The sequence below is a fragment of the Pseudonaja textilis genome, chromosome 3 (genome assembly GCF_049901715.1).
Source record: "Pseudonaja textilis isolate UNSWEBS1 chromosome 3, rPseTex1.2, whole genome shotgun sequence".
Taxonomy (NCBI): Eukaryota; Metazoa; Chordata; class Lepidosauria; order Squamata; family Elapidae; genus Pseudonaja; species Pseudonaja textilis.
Genome location: NC_141992.1, coordinates 100,214,311 through 100,235,184, shown reverse-complemented (window position 1 = coordinate 100,235,184; position 20,874 = coordinate 100,214,311). Strand labels below are relative to the sequence as shown.

The 20,874-nt window shown below is 37.5% G+C and overlaps 1 protein-coding gene across 1 annotated transcript in view; it reads left to right on the top strand.

Moving 5' to 3' along the window:
* PAPPA2 (pappalysin 2) overlaps positions 1 to 20,874 on the top strand; it is a 180,782-nt gene that overhangs the window by 107,817 nt on the left and 52,091 nt on the right. Inside the window, exons 14-16 of the mRNA XM_026703214.2 lie at positions 8,827 to 8,998; positions 13,894 to 14,071; positions 17,781 to 17,994. Coding sequence (XP_026558999.1) covers positions 8,827 to 8,998; positions 13,894 to 14,071; positions 17,781 to 17,994 — 564 coding nt within the window. The remainder of the gene's footprint in view (positions 1 to 8,826; positions 8,999 to 13,893; positions 14,072 to 17,780; positions 17,995 to 20,874) is intronic.

Sequence of the window (20,874 nt, the reverse complement as noted above, 5' to 3'; positions counted from 1 at the left end):
TGTATAAAGCATATACAATCAGTAATTTAAACAAGTTTAGTAAAAATTTGCTGATGAAGTTTTGGGAATGCTAAACGTATTTTCATTTTTTGTACAAGAATTTTTACACATCATGTAATAGGACATTCTGGGTTCTTACTTACTTTAGTGGTAAACCTGTCTCTGTGCTACCCTATTTCTGGCTGCAGCTGGAAGTTCTCACGGTACACATTAAAAAAAATTACAAGTATAACTGTCAGGAAGAAATAGCTTTTGCATAATCTACTTATTGGCTGGCTAATTTTCTATGTGTAATTATTTAATTGCAGGGATTGGCAACCTTTTAGTCTCCTTGGATTACAAAGTACTTTTTGAGGGGCTTGGAATTGCAAAGTCACATTATCTGGTGGTGGAACTGCATTTGGGGAGAAAGATTTTATTTGTTTAATTGTGATATTTTATGCTTCAGTACAGTACTGTATGACTGTCTGATTCCTAACTCAAAGTAGTACAAAAATGTGCAGCCATAACAATTTTTGTCAGACCACTAACCATAGATTTATATCAGTATTAATAAATAAGCAATTTGATATGTTTATATATGGAAACAAAACAAATTTCCTTGGAATGGTTATTCTGAGATACCCAAGATATTAAACACACAGGAAACCCAGGTTAAACCCCCAAGTTTCTACAAATTCTTCCCTAGAGGGTAAATATGAAATTAAGCTCCATTTGTGTAGAACAATAGTGTGCGGTATGTACATGTCTTTAATACTTTCAGTGTAGGATAGTATATACATAAATACCCACTAGACATACTGTAAATCATCAGCATGTGACAACTATCCACATGTTTCCTTGTTTTATTCTATTGTTATAGTTTTTTAAAATATTTTTTATAATTACAGTAATAATGATAACTGTTTTATTAGCTGTTTTAGCTTTGTTGTACACTGCCCAGAATTGCTTTTGTTGAGATGGATGGTTATACAAATTCAGGTTGTTTTCTGACAAATCCATGAACAGTCCATAATGGCTGACTTTGTGGTATAGTACTTAAGGTGTTGAATTAGGAATACATGAACCCTGATTCAAGTCCATCATTAGCTATGGAAATGTGCTGCATGCTAGCCATTGTTTCTCAACTCATCTTACATGATCCCCATGTAAACTTTCTTGAACTCCTGAAGAAAAGGTGGGATAGAAATTGACCAAATAAATAAACTTATTTCTAACATGTATATCATTGTCCAATCTTGGAGTAAACCTTCATGACTATTAATATATGCTTTCTAAGAGAGATGATAAAACAGTTCAAGGACATTTATAGCATAACTTACAAGGCTTAGTGTAGGACCTCCAAAAGAGCAAACAAAATGATTGTTTTTTTGCATTTTTTTCATTGACATATTTAACTACCGTGTTTCTCACAAAATAAGTCCAGGCCTTATTTCTTTTTGAGCCCCCCCAAAAATGGCTAGGACAAATAGTCTTTTCGGGGGTGAATTAATTTCTTCCCCCCCGTGCACCAGTGCCGTCTCCAACAACAGTGTCTGAGTCGCTCCTGCTTTCCCCCCATCCCCATAACAATAGGAAAAAAAAAGATTTTGAGGTACCTGGGAGCACCGCGCACTGCGTTTTGGTTTAATCTCGAGTGGCTGGGTGGGCGTGAGAAGAGCCTTGCGAGCATCTCTGCTGCTGCTCCCCTTGGTGCTCCAGCCCAGGCCGAGCTGCAGCTGTCCCTCTCTCACCAGTGCCGTCTCCAATAACAGCGGCAGCAGCGCTGGGAACCGTGGAAGTTACGGAGGTGGCTCCCCCACCCGAGAAGCGGCTGAAACGCTTCCATGGTTCCCGCCGCTGCTGCCGCTGTTATTAGAGGTGGCGTTGGTGAGAGAGGGACAGCTGCAGCTTGGCCTGGGTGCTTGGAATGCAGGAATGGGCTGTGCACCGGGACTTTTGCAAACTTGCAGAGCCCGAGGCTGGAGCACCAAGGGTAGCAGCAGCAGAGACACTCGCTCGGCTCTTCTCATGCCTCAAAATCTTTTTTTCCCCTGTTGTTACGGGGACGGGGGAAAAGTGGGAGTGACTCAGACCCTTTTGTTGGAGACGGTGCTGGCGAGAAAGGCGCCAGCATCGGTGGGAACCGTGGAAGCTACGGAGGCCTGAGAAGCAGCTGAAATGGTGCTGGACATCCACGCCAACACCGCCCACCTGCTGACCTGGGTAAGGGAGGAGTAAGGGAGCCCTCCGTGCTCCACTATGGTGTTAGGAGCAGCTGATGGTGAGGCGTAGCTGCCGGCGGGGCACTCCTAATGGCAAGTTCCCCCTGCCTCCCCCCCCAATTTCGCATGTTTTAAACTAGGCCTAAATTTGGGGGGAGGGGCTTAATTTCATTTTATGCCTAGAAAACATGCTGGGCCTTCCTATTGCGGGGGCCCCGTATTGTTGGAGAAACATGGTATGTCATTGTTAAGTACATGAAGGAGAGGATACCATCCATCTACTCAGAACTTGATTTTACAGTCTTGGTAAGCACTCAAGAAAATACTAAACTAGTGCCTAAATGGGTTTTGAAAGATCAGTTTCAGTCCTATAGCCTACATCTAACATGAAAGGGTTGATTTTTAAAACCCTAACCAGATTATATTCACTATTCAAGAATATTAAAATTTTGTCAAGATTTTCTCTTGCAGCCCACCATTGGTAATACCAGAATACCACAGGGTGTACCGGTGGGGGTTTTGGGCTATGGTGATATTTTGCTGCCACCTGAAGAGTTCGCTCTTGTCTCCGGCTATGGAATTTTGTAGACTCCAGTAACAGTTAAATTCTTAACTATTAATTTTGTTGTCGTTTATTTTTCTTGTTTGTATCCTACCTCCTTGGAGTCATTGCAATAGGGCAGATGATTAATATTTAAATAAAATAAAGTTCTGAAATTTGGGTTCTGGGAATAAATAATTGAAGAAGAATGTTTTTTTCAGGAATTGAGTCTCTGTTTCTTGGGAAAAAATGCATGTAAATTGCCCGAAGAAAACTTTTTGCTTTAAAGAATGGCTCATACATTTTTCAAGGGAGTAAGTGAAAATAAATTTTGTTGGCTATTTTTTGTTAGAAGCAAATGCTAAATTAAAAAAAAATATGGAAAAAATGTTGAAACGTTGTTTTAATCCAACATTATTCATTATGTTAACTGGCAAAATGCTCAACGTTATCTGTTTTTTTCCCTTTGTTATTTTTTTATATTTTCCTTCCACCACATCATTTTCTTGTTTATGTTTTATGACCCTTTTTCACAAATAATCCTTTGCTTTTCATTTTAATTTTTCTAATTCTTCAATCTGTTTTTCCTCTTTTAATGCTGTTCCTCTTTAGCATTCAGGTTCAATAACTTTTTTGTAAGCATAGAGTTATTGAAAGTTCAGTGAGCTCTAGCAATTTGTAACTAATGCTGAAGTATGAAAAATCATGCATTTTATGTCATGAGATTTGTTATGTTTTTTGCCTAGAATCAATGGTTTGTGAATAAGTATTCTTGATGTTCTCTTTACTGTTATATTTAAATAATGTTTCTTTGACAACTGAATAGCTGATACAAACAAAATACTTTTCATTCATATGCTAGCCATGCAGATGAAATTTATTTAAATCATTTAAATTAGGGACACAATGGGATCTTTAAATACAACTTTTATGCAGGATGGGGTGTTGGAGGGGAGGAGGTAAGACAAATGCTCACATAATACAGAAAGTTATTTAGCAGAAGAACTATACCTTATGAACCCAGCCAGCCAAACCAAGCCAAAAAAGGAATATTCTGTGTCATTTCGATTCTTACTATGTTACAGAGCCCCTGATTATGACATCGAACATATGAACAAGTTAAATTCACTACTAACATGGGCAACATCCTGCCCACACGCTTTTATCTTTCTTGGTGACTTCAATCTACCTCATATTAACTGGACCCTAAACGAATGTAAAACTGAACCCATACATGCAACCTTCTACAATGCTGTAACAAATCTGAGACTGGAACAGCTAGTAACCAACAATACTAGACTTAACAACTGCCTCAATCTCATCTTCTGCAATAGTTTGAATTCAATTACGGAATACAAATTAAAGAACCCTTTTCCAACAGTGACCACAACACGATTGACTTTTGTCTCAACATAAGTCCACACAAAAATCATCATGATGATGGGAACCCCAATTATAACTTCAAAGAAGGCAACTATGATCTTATAGACCAGTGGTTCTTAACCTGGGTGATATTTTGTTTTTCAGGGGGGCGATGGAATGAAAAGGGGCAATGCAGGGGCGAAGGAATGGAAGGGGGTCGATATGGGGGCGATGGAGTGAGAAGTTTTGGGGACACTTTTGAGACTTTTTTTGTACAGTGAACCGCTGTACGAAAACTGTCATACAAAAACATCAGATTGCTTGCTATTGAACTGTCGTACAAAAACATCAGATCACTTGCTATTAGTGGATTGAACTGTGTTTTAAAATGTTCCTCCAGCTAGCTTCAGTACAGAATGCCGTACATATGTGAATATGCATCGCTCATCTTCATGCGTGTTGCACAGCAGCCTCTATCACTGTACCCATTAAATTTGTCGCTCTGATTTTTGTTGCTTTCCTTCTGTAAAAAATTTCTTTGTGTCTTTTTAACCCTTTTTACAGTGTGCATGAATGTATATTTTCCTTGAATCTTAATTTAGTTTCAGAGTTTTTGTCTTGAAATTCTTAGTTCCTGTATTGCGGTTTGTTCTTATGCCCTTTTTATATTTCTTTTTGTGTTTTAAAATTCACTTGTAATTAAATCATTAAATGTTACTGGGTTTTTTGGACATTTCATTTTCTTGCAAGTGAATTTTGTTTTCAGTGGTCATTGCATTTAAATGTCTTGAATAAATAAGATAATAATGAAATACATGTATCACGAAGTTTGGGAGTAAAGTGATGGGTGGCATCAGAATTTTTCACACAGTTGAGATATGGGGAAAAGACTGGAAATAAATTATTTCCATCGATATGTCCTGATGACAATTTTAAAGAAAACAAAAACGTGTTTGCATAAATTGAAGAATTATTTCCCTGTGTTGTGATTGAGAGGTTATGTTGGGGGAGGGGGGCGATGATAATTTCCTCAATGGCTCAAGGGGGTGATTCTTTCAAAAAGGTTAAGAACCACTGTTATAGACAACGATCTCTCATCTCTCGATTGGCAATTTCTATTCACTGGATGCAATACTGTTGAAGACCACTACAACATATTTTTACTTGAAGCTGAAAGAGTCATCAAACTATATGTACCAATAACAACTCCCTAACCAGAAAAAACAAATTGCCCATAACAATAAGGAAGCTTCAATCCAAAAAGAAATCACTTTGGTGGAAAAACAAATCTGGTCATGTTGCCAACTTCAAAAGCCAATACAAAAATTTATGCCACCAGATAAAGACTGAATGCACCAATTATCACATTAAACAAGAGGAAAACCTTCTATGCAGCAATTCCACCCACACTTTCTCCAATTTTGTAAACAACAAACTAAAAGATTCAAGGTCCATCCCACTCCCGAAAAGACCTAATGGTAAAGACTGCAATGACGACACTATTAAAGCCAACCTCTTTAACACATTCTTTAGCTCAGTATTTGTAAACAGCAATGGATCATGCCCAGTATTTCCTAGTTGAACCACAGACAACTACAATGATCTAATACATATCGATTTTACAGAAGACAATGTTGAAAAAGCACTATGCAATCTAAAACCATCTCTATCTATTGGGCCAGACGGATTATGTGCCTACTTCTTAAAAGAGCTATCCCCTGCCATAGCCGAACCTCTAAGCATAATCTTTGAAAAATCTTTCAGGACCAGCTCCTTGCCAAAACTATGGTCACTAGCCATGGTCATCCCCATCTTCAAAAAGGGAGACCCCAGCCTAGTTGAAAATTACACACCAATCTTTTTATGCTGTGTCACCTGTAAAGTTATGGAATCAATTATTAACCAATCCATTATCCTTCACCTAGAGACAAACAACCTACTCTCTAATAAACAATCTGGTTTCAGTAAAAAAAACTATCCTGTAATCTGCAACTCTTATACTGCAAAAACATATGGACTACACAACTCGATCAGATAAAAGCAATAGATCCAATTTACATCGACTTCTGTAAAGCTTTCAGTGGTACACGACAAACTACTCCTAAAACTAAAATCTTATGGTATTTCTGGACACCTACATAACTGGATAGAAGCATTCCTGTCAACCTAATCCTGTGTAGCTTTTTCTCTGGTAATATCACAGTACTAATGAGAGCATACAAAACATTTGCTAGACCAATGCTTGAATACAGCTCATCAATCTGGAACCTGCATTACTTATCTGATATTAATACAATTGAGAAAATCCAGAAATATTTCACAAGAACAGTTTTCAACTCTTCTACTCATTACAGAATACCTTATGCCACCAGACTTGAAATTCTAGACCTAGAAAACTAGAATGATGCCGCCTTCGGTCCGATCTAAGTATAGTACATAAAATTATATATTGCAATGTTCTACCTGTCAATGAATACTTCAGCTTCAACCATAACAATACAAGAGCACACAATAGATACAAACTCAAGGTAGATCGCACCAAACTTGATTGCAAGAAATACGACTTCAGCAACAGAGTGGTCAACGTCTGGAATACTCTACCTGACTCTGTGGTTTCTTCCCCAAACCCCCAAAACCTTAACTGCCTACTATTGACCTCACCCCTTTCCTAAGAGGTCTGTAGGGGGTGTGCATAAGCACACCAACGTGCTGACTGTCCCTATTGTTTCTTTTTATTTTTCCTATATGTATCCATTTCATGTATTCATAACTATGTTTATACTTATACCTGTTTTCTTATAATTGCTTGACAAATAAAATAAATAAATAAATAAATAAAATATGTAATTAAGAGAAAGTGTAGATTTTCAGGGAGATGAGAAAGACAAATATTTATGGTTATTCAGAAAATAGTGGTATACATTTGATCCTGAAGTTAAGAGGTTGGGATTCTTAGCCATTTGATCTGGGGAAGACCAGCTGCTGTTGTCTAATAATCTGCCAAGCATTTGATTTTATCCATTGTTATTTTCAAGACTCATGTCAGCCATCAGAAAAAGAGGTGTGCAAATGTATGTCTTTGGATTGTACTTCCTTGAACAAATTACCTGTGGTGCAGGCATTCTTCATTCTGCAAAGGGTCATCTGCCATCTTTAACCTAATAGCTCTGTTTTGCTTAAAAAGGCAATCCGCTAATTTTTGGTAGCCCATCAATGACTGATAAACTTTCCTCTTGGATTTTCTCTCTCTTTACAAAGTAATAGCAGGATTTTCAAACATCTAGTTAGTTAGGTTGGTGGTATCACATTAAATTGATCTGATTCAGGCTTTGATTAAATCAATGCACCTGGCTTAGTTGGTTGCAACTAAAGGAGAATAAACAGTAATTCATCACATGTTCATTATGGCAACTTCTACAAAATGACTCTTGAGAACAGTGCTAATTCTTCAACATAAGGAAGTTTATGTGGCAGTCCAGCAGAATTAGGTACTAAGTATATTGTCCTAACTATTCAAATTACTTCCCTGTTGTGAAATCCTTGCAAGCTCTCTGAGATGTTTTATTACCAGAGTACACAACATCTGCAGTGCTGGAAGGGAGTGAGGATTGCTGTCTGTTTATAAATAGTTGCTTGCCCTCAATATTATTTTTTTCATTTTCTTCTCATTTAGGATCACTAAGAGTAGCTATTATTTAGACTCTATTTCTCTGCAGTCACATAAAAATAATGCTTCTTGTCCTTCAGTGTAATAGATGACCATTTGTAGCATAGATATACAAAAATAGAGAGGTACTTCCTTTGGATGAAGATTCAAATAAAGTAAGTCTTCATCTTTGCTTTCTGAAGCAACATGGCTCCCTTCCTTCTGAAAGCAAAGCCAAGTGACCCATTTGCTTCACCTTGTTCAATGTTGGAATCTTTTTCACCCTGCTCTAGAGAGGTGATGCTAAAGGAAAAAGCCAACGGGTTCCTTTTCTTACAATACTGTTCATACTGCTTTGAAATTATCTGGCTTCAGCAGGCACAGTAGCTGTAGTGTTTTAGCTATGTTCAGGTTGTTCCAGGCTGCATAGTTTCAGTACTTATTACAGTTAGACCTGAAAATTCTCAGCCTATAGCTATTTTGGCCAGAAATATTGGACTAGAAGACGGGAGTCTTCGGCATTATGCTGAAGTGACTGAGGGTCGTTTGTATTGCTTCATCATGGTGAATCAGGTCACCTGTTTGCTTCACATGTTTGCTTTTGGTAGGTTGATTTTAATTATTGTTTAAATGCTTATATTTATTTATATGTGTTCTGTTTTTCTTACTTTTACTTGTGGTGGCCAACATATCCAACACATCTTCCTCCTTCTATTTTCCCTACAAGAACAACTCTGGAGGTAGGATGGGCTGAGGAAGAGAGTGACTGGCCCATGGTCATCCAGCTGGCTTTCATGGCTAAGGCAGGAGTTCAACTCACAGAATTCTACTTTCTATCCTGGTGTCTTAACCACAAAACTGGCTCTCATTTCATAGCTGATAAGAAATCTGCTCATATAATAAAATAGCTCATGTTCAGTTCGGGAGTTTTGCTGTTTACAAAACAAAATTTATGTCAGTGCTACAAGATTTGCTGCTGTTGCTTTGGAGCACTATATACTTATTTTTCTCACTTTCTCTGTGTGTGTATCTGTGTTTTGTTTGCACATGTTTCCCCTTTCTCTTCCCAACAGCTGCACCCAACACACCTGTAGAGAGCAGGGAAGCTGTGTGCTTCCTCAGATCCATCATGCAACTCTTACAAACTGTAGTTCCAGTAGTCGGGGCCACCTAGAATGTGCTATTTCTTGTGAGAAAGGTTTTGTTCTCCAAGTTAAACATGGACAATTGCTGCGCCCAGCACAGGTAAATACATTGGAGTTATAAATGTCATTATAGATGTGCTTCATTAAAAAAATCATTTTTCTCATTATATATCTAATATTTGGGGAGAAGATAGCAGTGGTTGTAACATTAGTTACGTATGTGGCAATGATGCAACCTTGAGATTTGTTGCCTTAAATTCACAACATAATTTGAAATGTTCAAAAATAATACATTACTTTCCCTAGTGGTCTTTTAATTATAAGTCAGTGATAAAAGAAAACATAATGGAGGGAAATACCTGAAGGAAACATAGATGTTTGAAAAATAAATCTCCACAAATATGCAGAAGTTTTATCATTTTATTTTATTCCGTACATTGTTCATTTTCGATGATGAGAATTTTGTATGTATGGGTAAGATTTTCAATACTTTCAACAGTGAATGCAATATAAGGCAAAAATGAAATTGTGACTGTACCAGTTTCATTCATCCATTTGTTTAAAGATACATTATAGTTTTCCCATCAATGTGGCTGTTACAGTGGAGAAATTAATACATGTATTTGCTCCAATTTTGCCTCATGTTTATACTTTGTAAATACCTGGAGAGGCTTGTAAAGATATGTTAAATCTAACTTTTTTTTGCAAAATATTTCCTTCTACAACTTTAATGTTCAGCATAGCTTTTCAATTTTGTTTTAAAATAGCCTTTAGTTTTGATACCTGGTTTTGACTTACGCCTTGATTACATTCCTGTATTTTTCCTCTCAACTCCCACATTGCTATATGCCAAAAAATATTTTAACTATTGGCAAAAGTTTAAAATCCTGGAGATGGAGACAGAAAAATTATCTGCAAATAATAACTAGCTGCAAAATTTATTTTCAGTGAAAAAAGGTTTTCATTATGTCAAACTTTAATTTCTTTGGCACATTGTGCTTACTTACTCATGGAATAGGTCAAACTGATCTCTGATGTAGGATTGAGTCAGCTAGTTTTCCTCTGAAAGTTAAATAGATGGAGTATATTATATTGGAAAAGAAACACAGTTGTAAATTGTAAATTTTATTTCCAGGTATTTCTGGCAAGCTATTGTGTCTCAGTGACATTGCCCTCTGTTTCTACTATGGAAGTGATAATAGTGCTAACCAATTTTATATAATGTCAATTACAAATGAAGTACTTTAAAAGTGTATGGAAATTAATAATAATATTAGTCATTGTAAGTGAACATCAATGGATATTCCTTCTGTGTTACTTTTTTTTTCATTACTAACCAATCACAAGAATTATAAATATGCTAAGTAAGCTGACTGCCCAGTCGTTTAGTTAGGAACTGTGATTTCCATCTTGTTTTAATTTTTTTTACATTTTATTTTATTTATTATTAAACTTTTATGCCACCTATTTCTTGCCGAGGCAACTGTAAGTTTCCTAGTCTGTATTTGAACACATCTGAATTTGGCTCTAGTGATTTTGAAGGATTAAAAACTATATACAAATTGCAGGGAAAAGTATAAAAACATCGAGGTGTGGAGTCTTTTTTGTTAGGGGCTGATGGAGAAACAGAATGTGGTAGGTAGGTAGATAGATAGGAAGGAAGGAAGGAAGGAATATTCAGGACTGTTTTTCCCCCCCTCAGGGCACTCTGAATAAAAACAGGCATAAGAACCAATAGCAATCTCAGTTGTTCGAATGCAACCAATGAAAACTTACTTAATTTCTTCTTTCCCTTAATTTCATACAACAAATCCTGAAGATAAAACAAAAGCAACAGATTAAAAAGAGTGACTGAAGTTCTAAAGAACTATATTATGCCTAGCATATTGTGTTTTAAGCTTTAGTTGCTTAAAACGATGTTCTTATTAATAGTAAAACACTTTTTGTGAAAAAAAGACTGCTAAAGTATTTCCATTCGGATATTAAGTGTATAATTCATTATGTTCTTAAAGAGAAAAAAAACCTAGATATATTTTCTTAAATAATAGAGCAGGTAATATAAACTGCAGCTAATTTGTGAAAATGGTAAATAATTCTCTTTTTCCAGTTTTCAGTGTTATGGCATACGGGCTAACTTAATGTATACTGTGCAAAGATTTGTAACACAACTTTATTAATTTAAACTAAAAATAGTCCTGAAGAAAGATTAATTGGAATTATACATTCTCTCTTCACTGGACCTATGCTATTGGTATTTCTTTTTTTGTCCAAATACTTGGTTCTCCTCCCAGTTTGCTTCAGATTTCCTTTAGAGATCTATAAAAATATACAGTATATACTGTATGTGTGGAAAAAATAGTTATCTGCCTTAATTTTTTGGAGGGACAGGGATAAACAAAGGGCATAAATAGATCAAATAAATAAATAATATACAGGCTAAGTATGGGAATAATAATAATAACAACAACAACAAGAAGAACAACAACAACTACAACCTTCACTAATTGTGTGTTCCTTAAATTAGTAGCAGAAGGCCTCCTGAGTTGAACTGCACAAATAAAGACGTACCATTACATTGGATAAGTGACTCTCTTATTTCTGTTTAGGCAGGTGCACCTTGGATAGAGAAAAGAGTGTTTTAAAGTGCTCTTTTTTGCTTTAAAATATGTTTAGAAATTGAAGTAAAGTTAAATTTGCTACTTTTAATGTTTATATGCTTGGCAACCCGGCAAGAAACATTGGTGGAAAAGAATTCTTGCCCATGAAACCTCCTGTTGGATTGTTTGTTTCTTTTTTACCGAGCACAATCAAAAGATTCTTGGCAGCTTACTATAGCACCAAGTTACACCAACAATTTGTAGTAGAAAACAATAAAAACACTAAATTATAGACTAGCATAATGCATTGAAAAGTCCTTAGAAATGCCAAATCATCAGCATTAGAAGCTTTGCTAATGAGACAGGAGAGTTGAAAGGAGGAAGATGGAAGGCCCTCATGACTACCTTCTCTTTTGGATGGTGGCACTAAAGCACAGCTATAGAGTGAAGGAGCTGAAAGAAAGTACCCTGATCTTGAAGAAGTACTGGTTGCATGTTCACATCCCGTTGTATCTTGGCAATAAAGCAGAGTAGAGATTCCTTCCATACCAAAAGCAGGGAAAGGAGAAAGGTGGGCAGGGAACATCTCCTTTGATGCCAAAGATAGGCAACTGAAGACCATAGGTCTCTATGGGATTGAAAAACTGGTATGAAAGGAGCAGCCAAGGAAACCAGCAAATGGATTCTAGGACAAGTCAATCCAGTATCTTCATTACAGGCATTGGTGACTAGGCTCAAATTATCCTACTTCAGACATTATTATGCAAAGACCTAGTTCTCTAGAGAAGCCCTTAATTTTGGGAAAGGCAAAAGGAGAGAGAAGAGGCAGATGAAAAGCAGCAAGGCGAATGGACTCAGTTACAGTGGCAATGAATGCACTATTAGAAAACCTGAAACATCACATTAGATTGCCATGGAGAAAATGTATTTATGTGGTTGTTAAAAGTTGTTGTTAAGACCGGATGGTACATAATTACATGAAATCAATATCAGAGGAACTGCTCTACTTCTCCCCATTCAGCTGCCACAGATTTGGACCACAATTTTCTCTGTATTTGCATCAAGGGTCAACTTGCACCATTTTAGATACACAAAGGTAAATTCAATATTTGCTTCATGTAGCTCTCAGACTTAAAAAAAGGATACTTACAGAAATCCTCATTGATGGACTTTTCCTTAAGGTATCATAATAGTGCATAAAGTGTATCTACTTGCAAATTTTGAAGAACAGGTATGCCTCTGATCATCTCATATTTCATTGCCCTTAGAGATGTCCCTCCCCTAATCTCCCCTACATTTTTACAGATAAAGTGGTTATACATCAAACAAAACTCTGATTTGCCCTCTGAGGTCAGATAAGTAGCTAATTTAAGTCGAAGGGAGGATAGGGCTTCAGGGTTTATACAGCTCATTTATCTGCATGATTCGCAAATTTAGAATGAATTATGAAAAACAAATGGCACAGTCCATTATGCAAAATGGGAATTTATTCACATTTGTTAAAAACACATTATTTGTATAGGGTTGCTGAGAGCTGCTTTTTGGACCTGGAATGTAGATTTCATAAGAAGAGAACATTTACTGAAAATCTTGGCATTTCTGCTTAGCACTGTCTTAGAATGAATCAGTATGGACTGCCCTATTACTGCTTTTCTTCCAAAGGATGTGAGATTTTCCCCTTCACTCCCCATCCATTGTAATTCTGTCCTTTTGGTTTATAAGCTTGGAGTCAGGAAACTATTTTCATTTTGTTTTTTTGGATTACTAAGTCAGTTTGGAAAAACATTTTTATATTGATTCATTGATATGTTTTACATACCACACATTGTCACACAAAGGACTTTGGGTGGCTTACAAGCTTTAAAGTACAGAAACTCACAACAAATAACCCCAGATGCCCAAAGATAAACCTCCATTCCACTCCCCCATCCCAAAAAAGCAACACAGTTGACCTCATCTATCCAACTGTCCCAAACAACTGGGGAAGCAGTCAAGGTTCAAGACCTAACAAAGGCTAAAACATTTGGGGCCATCTGAATCTACAGGGAGATGTTTTGCAGAGGGCATGTGCTACTGCTAAGAAGACCCAACTCAAGGGTCCAATAAGATGTCATTGTTTGTGACAATGTGTGGTTAAAATGAAAACAGAAGAATGGCTTTTTTCAAGGCCAAAGGTAGAGATGATAAATTTCATTTTTGCCTATGTCTTAGGTCAGATTTAAGTAAACTATCAGATTATCTGTTAGGCACTTGATTCAATTCTAAACTAATTTCTTGATAAAAGGAATGAATAGACACAACTGGTAAGTGAACACTACTTTCGATAGTTCTACCAATATTGAAATTAGGAATGACTATTGTTTAATTTTTTCTTGACTCTTCCACTTGTCTTTCCCAGAAAGAAATCTTGCTGACTTGTATCTCTGATCACTGGGACAGATCAGTGACATGTAACCCTATTGACTGCCAATTTCCAGACCAATCTCACGTTCTTTATGCAGAGTTTTCCTGTCCCAAAGGCACTACATTTATGAAACGATGTTTCCTTTCCTGTATCAAGCCAGCGAAACTCCAAGGTAGGATGGATTTTCTCGGGATAGACTCGGGTAGAACAAAGTTCTGGAAAATTTCCTCCTGTGTCTTTGCTAATCTTTTGCTCGCACATGATCAGAAGAATATGCTAAATATGTGGCTTTTGTTATTTATCTGCATTTGTATATTTGGCTCTTCCACTCCTCCAGCCAAAAACCAAACTCTGCTGGTCAGCTAAATCAGCAAATAATTGATCAACCAGTGGCAGGGACTGCTAAAAATACACCCCTACCAATATTGAATATTGGTCTCTTCAGCTGCATGTCCACATTCAGGACGGATCTAAGATCCTTAACCAGCTGCCCAACCATTCTTCAGATTACTTCCAGGGATCCACTTCTCACCAACCCTCATCCCCAAACTGTCATCACTAGCATTTCTTGCACAGCACAAGACTCTCCATTCCAACATGGTCATGAACATTATTATCAGCTATTCACCCATCCATCTTCAACATGCTAGCACCATCCAGCCACTGGAGCTCCAGCAACGACTATCAGACCTTGACTCCATCTTAAAAAATGAAAAGCAGTGTCTGCAGCAAAATGCAGTATCAATATGGGCAAATAACATCATGCATTTGGTGAATTATATACTTTTGTATATTTAGTTACAATGCAACTATATTAAGGCATATTTCTAGAATCACTTTACATAGATTTTATCATTTGTTTTCCTTGCCCTTCCTCCCATGGATAGTCATGATATCAAACACATTTTACAAAATTTCATATTGGGTTTTATTACTTCCAAGACATCCTTTTGAGGTTTTATCTAATCATTTCCACTCTGTTGCCAAGAAAGCTATATGGATTTCCCAGAAATCACCACAAATTTTGCTCAATGTAAGGGATTCTTTACAGTGATAATATATACTGACAACAACACTGTTATTTTGGGAGTGGTCCACAATTTTCTTTCTTTCAAAATATCTTTGATAAGGCTAAAGTATGGGGTAGGAATTGTGACTGCAATGAGAGGCATATCTATTTTAATCTGTCACAAAACAATGGCGATTTTGAAATTCTGAGAATAAATAAATAAATAAAAGCTAACTACTTTAGGGAGTTCCACTGCCATCCACCAGACGTTGTAATATATCCCTAGTCTCCATTTCCCCTTCTCTGAATTTGACAGCTTTGAATAAGGCACTGAATTATTTGGAGCATGTGTTTGCAGTAAATACTTAAAAAATTCCAGTGAATATAAGACAAAGTGTAATAATATGAAATATTATGAATGAAATATGAAATTAGCTTTGGAGCCTGGGACTTATATGGTTCTTTGGGATTTTCTAGGCCAGGGATGTAAAACTGGCAGCCCACAGGCTAGATGCATTATGCTCCGATGATGCCCACCCCAGCAAAAGGGAAAATGTCATGATATGTCACGTGATGGCAATGTGACGCGACAAGTTTGACAGCCCTGTTCTAGACCCTTCAGCATAGACAAAAATCACTAGGAATCTTCAAATGTACTTTAATGTGGTAACTTTAATGTAACAGAATCCCAAAAGCCTGTCAGTCCCTCTCTACTTCAACTCATACCCATCACAATCAAGGTGAAGTTGTTTTTAGTTTCTTCCTACCTTCATAGAACTCAGGTATCTTTTTCTGTAATGGTTTAGCATTATAGACAAACTCACATTCCAGCTATGAAGGACATCTCTCTTCCACAAGCATCAGCCATTATGGTGGGGACTGAGAATGCCTTTTCTGTTCCCAATTATGAATAAGAAATGCACTATGGCTGTTTGCATCTTCCAAAAAATAAATGTGGCATTTGCCAAATAAAAGCTGTATTTTGTATTTCTGTATTTAACAGATAACAGATAATCAGAGTTGGAAGGGACCTTGTAGGTCATCTAGTCTAACCCCACTCCCAAGCGGGAGACCCTACACCATTTCTGACAAATGACAGACCAATCTCTTCTTGAAAGTCTCAAGTGATGGCACTCCCACAACTTCCGAGGGCAAGCTGTTCCATTGGTTGATTGTTCTCACTGTCAGAAAGTTTCTCCTTATTTCCAGGTTAAATCTCTCCTTGTTCAGTTTCCATCCATTATTCCTTGTCTGGCCTACAGGAGCTTTAGAAAATAGCTTGACCCCTTCCTCCCTGTGGCAGCCCCTCAAATATTGGAAGACCTCTATCATGTCTCCCCTGGTCCTTCTCTTTACTAGACTAGTCAAGCCCAGTTCCTATAACCGTTCTTCATATGTTTTAGTCTCCAGTCCCTTAATCATCCTTGTTGCTCTTCTCTGTACTTTTTCTAGAGTCTCAACATCTTTTTTATAATGTGGTGAGCAAAACTGGATGCAGTACTCTAGGTGTGGTCTTACTAAGGCTTTATAGAGTGGTATTAGTACTTCCCTTGATCTTGATTGTATCCCTCTGTTAATACAATTTAGGATTGCATTAGCTTTTTTGGCTGCTGCTGCACACTGCTGGCTCATATTTAGCTGACTCCAAGATCCCTCTCACAACTACTGCTATTGAGCCTGGTTTCACCCAGTCTATATGTGTACTTTTGATTTTTCTTGCCTAAGTGTAGGACTTTACTTTTCTCTTCATTGAATTTCATTTTGTTAGATACGGCCCAGTGTTCTAGTCTGTCAAGATCCATCTGGATCTTGAGCCTATCTTCTTGGGTTTTAGCTATTCTTGCCAGCTTAGTATCATCCCCAAATTTGGTAAGTTCCCCTTCTATTCCCTCATCTAAGTTACTAATGAAGATATTGAAGAGTACTGGACCTAAGATGGAAGCTTGTGGCACCCCACTGCTTACTTCCCTCCATGTAGACTTAGACCCATTTAAGGACTACTCGTTGAGTACGGTTTGCCAGCCAGTTGCGAATCCATCTAGTGGTGGTGCTATCTATTCCACTTTTTTTCTATTTTTATAGTCTTTTATTAATATAGTTTTATCTTTTTAATATTGCAAACTGAGTTACCCTGTGGTAAGAAGGACTACCAATGAATTTAATAAATAAATTTCATACTGCCAAAGTATCAGTGGTGGTATTCGACCGGTTCGGTCCGGTTCGGCCGAGCCAGTAGCAGCGATGAGCAGCAGAGACTAAACCAGTTCTCTCTGCCACTCTGCTGTTGGGCCCACCTACCCACCCAGGCTCCCATACTCACCTTTATTCTCTGCTTTTGAAGCACAACTGCTTTGTGCGGCTGCTGAAGCGACCGGGAGAGGGCAGGCTTGCTGGAGGTTGGAACGCCTCTGAGCCTGCGCAAAGTGCGCATTTGGCAGACACGCGCACGCAGAGTATGTGCATGCATGCCCACATGCCTACTGAACTGGTGGTAAAACTTTTTGAATCCCACCACTGCAAAGTACTACAGAGAAATATAGTGCAGACGGCTTAGCATTTTCTATTATAACTACTTGTTGCTACTGTATGGGGTGCGTATTACTTGGAGATTGCCAATCAGTCAATCAATTTGATTAGAGCTTGAAGGGAACTGAGAGGTCTTCTAGTCCAACTCCCCCTTCAAGCAGGAGACCTTATCGCATTTCATGACTTTATACCAGTCAGATGAAAGTGGCATAAAAAATCTGTGCAAATAAAGAAATGGTGAAGGTAAAGAAAATTGGATCAGAGTAAAATTCAGCCTAAGATTAAAAAAATAACTAGTTATGCGGTAATTTGAATGGGTTTGTTTCTTTTTCTTGCTTGGAATCAGGAATTAATCAGTGGATCACCTGCCTGGAAGATGGACTCTGGTCACTGCCAGAAGCTTACTGCAAACTAGAGTGCGACTCTCCAGGCCCAATTGCCAATGCTGAGCTCTTGATGCCTCGATGCAAGCAAGGGAATCATGACGTGGGATCTGTCTGTCGCTACAAGTGTAAGCCTGGATACCACGTAGCAGAAACAAAAGAGGAAAAGCCCAGGAAGTGAGTAGTAAAATGTCTCATCTGCTGTTGGTATTTCTTCTATTCTCTTTCTTCCTTTAGCATCGCTGCTTTAATTCTTGACAATGCATTTTCCAAAAGTATGATGGATGCTGAGTTTTGTTCTTTGCTGGCATGGAGCAATGTAAAAATGGCAAGAGGAGACTGAAAGAAATCAACTGAGCAGATTGCAAAAGCAGCCTGACATCTAGAGTGCATTGCAGTATCTAAAGAAGTGGTGATGAAGGCACAGGGCGCTGCAGCATGTCACCCATGTAGGACCACAATTTATGTAAAGATTCAGCTACATATTTTAATACTCTATGTATTTATTGGTACTATTTACAAAGTATATAACTGATCCATAAAATAAATCCAATTAAATAAAACATTAAAACTAGTATAATGAAAATATCAAAAACAGAATTAACAGTTAAGTTTGGTGATAAACATTATTTTTGTCCTTTTTCTAAATTTTATGCAAATAAGAGCGTAGCTTTCTCCTTGGGGTGGGGTGCAATAGGGAGACCTTCAAAGATTTCCCTGTTGTTGATCCAAGTAATTGGGCAGATTTGTAGTGGGAGATCCTAAAATCATTCAGGGTTTGAAAGGTCAACACAAAGATCTCTGGATAGTCTGTTCTTTCAGTACATACAGTACATGTAACCCCCCATATCTTGCACTGGGCCAACAGCCTGACTCCTACATTTTCCAACCTTCCTGTAATTTCTGGGCGCTGTTCAAAGGTATAATCTGGGTATAATAAGTTGCAATAGTAAAGGTAGGTTGTAACTACGTAAGTGTAGAGAGCCATTACGTATATATTGAATGTAATATATTCAAAGAAAGTGTTCACAAATTGTATATGAATATATACACAAAAATATATGCATCAGAAATGATGCATGTAAAAATACATATGAATGTTTATCAGGAATGGGATTCAACTTGCGTTACTACCGGTTTGGTGATTACGCGCGTGTGTAAAATAACCTTAGGCTGTGCCACCTGGACAGCTGACAAGCATTGTGCGCAGGTGCGCAGTGTTCAAAAAGCCTCTTTTCCCCTGCTTTTTCAACTTCAGCTGTGCCGCGCAAAGCAGCTGAGGTTGAAAAAGCAGGAAATAAAAGGCAGGTAAGAGCCCAGGTGGGCAGGTGGGCCAAACAGCAGCAAACACAGAACCGGTTCTGTATCTGCTGCTCTTCAGAGCTACCGGTTCTATAGAGCCAGGCAGAACCAGTAGCATCCCACCCCGATGTTCATCTGCAATGTGTTACAGGAATGCTCTGAAGTTGAACTTAATGCTGAAAGTCCTTGAATAAAACCAAAATTGAAAGTTGCATTCTCTCTGTGGAAACCACAACAATTTGTTGCTTTCAATTGCAACACGTTTGGAAATTATTTCTAAACAAAAGTATAATCAGATAAGTGGAAGCTGCTCTGTGAAAATAATAATGAAAAAGATTGATCACTTATAGAAAGAGTTGGAAATTGGTATTACTTTTTGAAACAAACATTGACATTGGAACAGCAAAGATGGAGGAAGCTATGTGCTTCACATGTCAAGAAAGGCAACACTGATACATAGTCTTTTCTCATCCTGCTCCTGCTCCTCCTCTGGTATGCAGGGCTTCAAATACCTATTCAGAACAATCGCTGCACAATTCATTTTACTGCAGATGTTGCTATATGGCTGAAGCAAATGCTGTCATAGATCTCTGTTGCAACTAGAGGTCCATATGTTTAAAATGCCCTTTCTGTGTTTTAAATGCAGAGGAATGTCTATGCCTTCATCTCTAGTTTGTCAGATTAGGGCATGTCCTTGGCTCTTCCATCAGCTCCAGGCACATTCTGCTGTATGCTTAATATTCTATGAGCATCTTTCTGCTAATGCTAAATTTCTTCTGGTTAGATAAATTTATTTTTAATGTTCCAATTATATTTACAGCAAGATGTACACAGATTTCTGCTTCTCGAACTTGTGATTGGATTCTTTGAAATAATCACAACACTGATTAAATTCAAAAACATGAAAAATAATTAGACATGAAATATGGTTATAGGATTGCTATAGGTTTATTCTCATTTTTGGCTAACAATATGTTTGTGAGCCTATGACTTTTTTTTTTTTTTTTTTGCATAAGCAGAAATTCTAAAGACTTAGCTGTTATCATGGCCAAATGACAAAAATATTTCCTTCTTCCCACACTTAGCAATTATAGGACGAATCTTTGGTCTAGATGTGTGTGTGTGGGGGGGGGGACTGTGGCCCCTTTATGACCTGTGGATTTCAACTCCCAGAATTCTTGAACCACCAAAGGGGGTTGAAGTCCACAGGTCAAAAAGGGGCCATAGTTGCCTAACCGTGGTGTGGATAGAATCCTTAGCTGGTTGGATTAGAACATACTGACATATTGATATTCTATGACATCCTTTATAGTAGCAGCCTTTGTGTTTATCATTACTTCTCAATTCCACAATATCGGACTTTTCCAAATTGACTTTATTATCTTTTTCTTGGCATTAAATCTCTTATATGTTTACATATTTAAAGCTCCCATATCAGCTAATTAGTATTCATTCTTTCTCCCTCTATGCTGTCAATTGTTGATGATGTGTGTGTGTGTGTGTGTGTGGTATGTATGTGTGTACGTATATGTGTATAGTATGTGTATATGTACAGTATTTGTATATATTTATCTTCAATTTTGAAAAAAAATGGAAAAAATCCTAGATGCAGTTTTAAATCATAGTAGTTGATTAAAAAATAATTTTAAGTCTTCAAAAGCTAATGGATGCTACAGAACCAGATCCTATTGCATTATAGATGCCTGGGAGTTATAAATGGTGGCAAATGTTTGTTCAGTCATCTTCCCAATACTG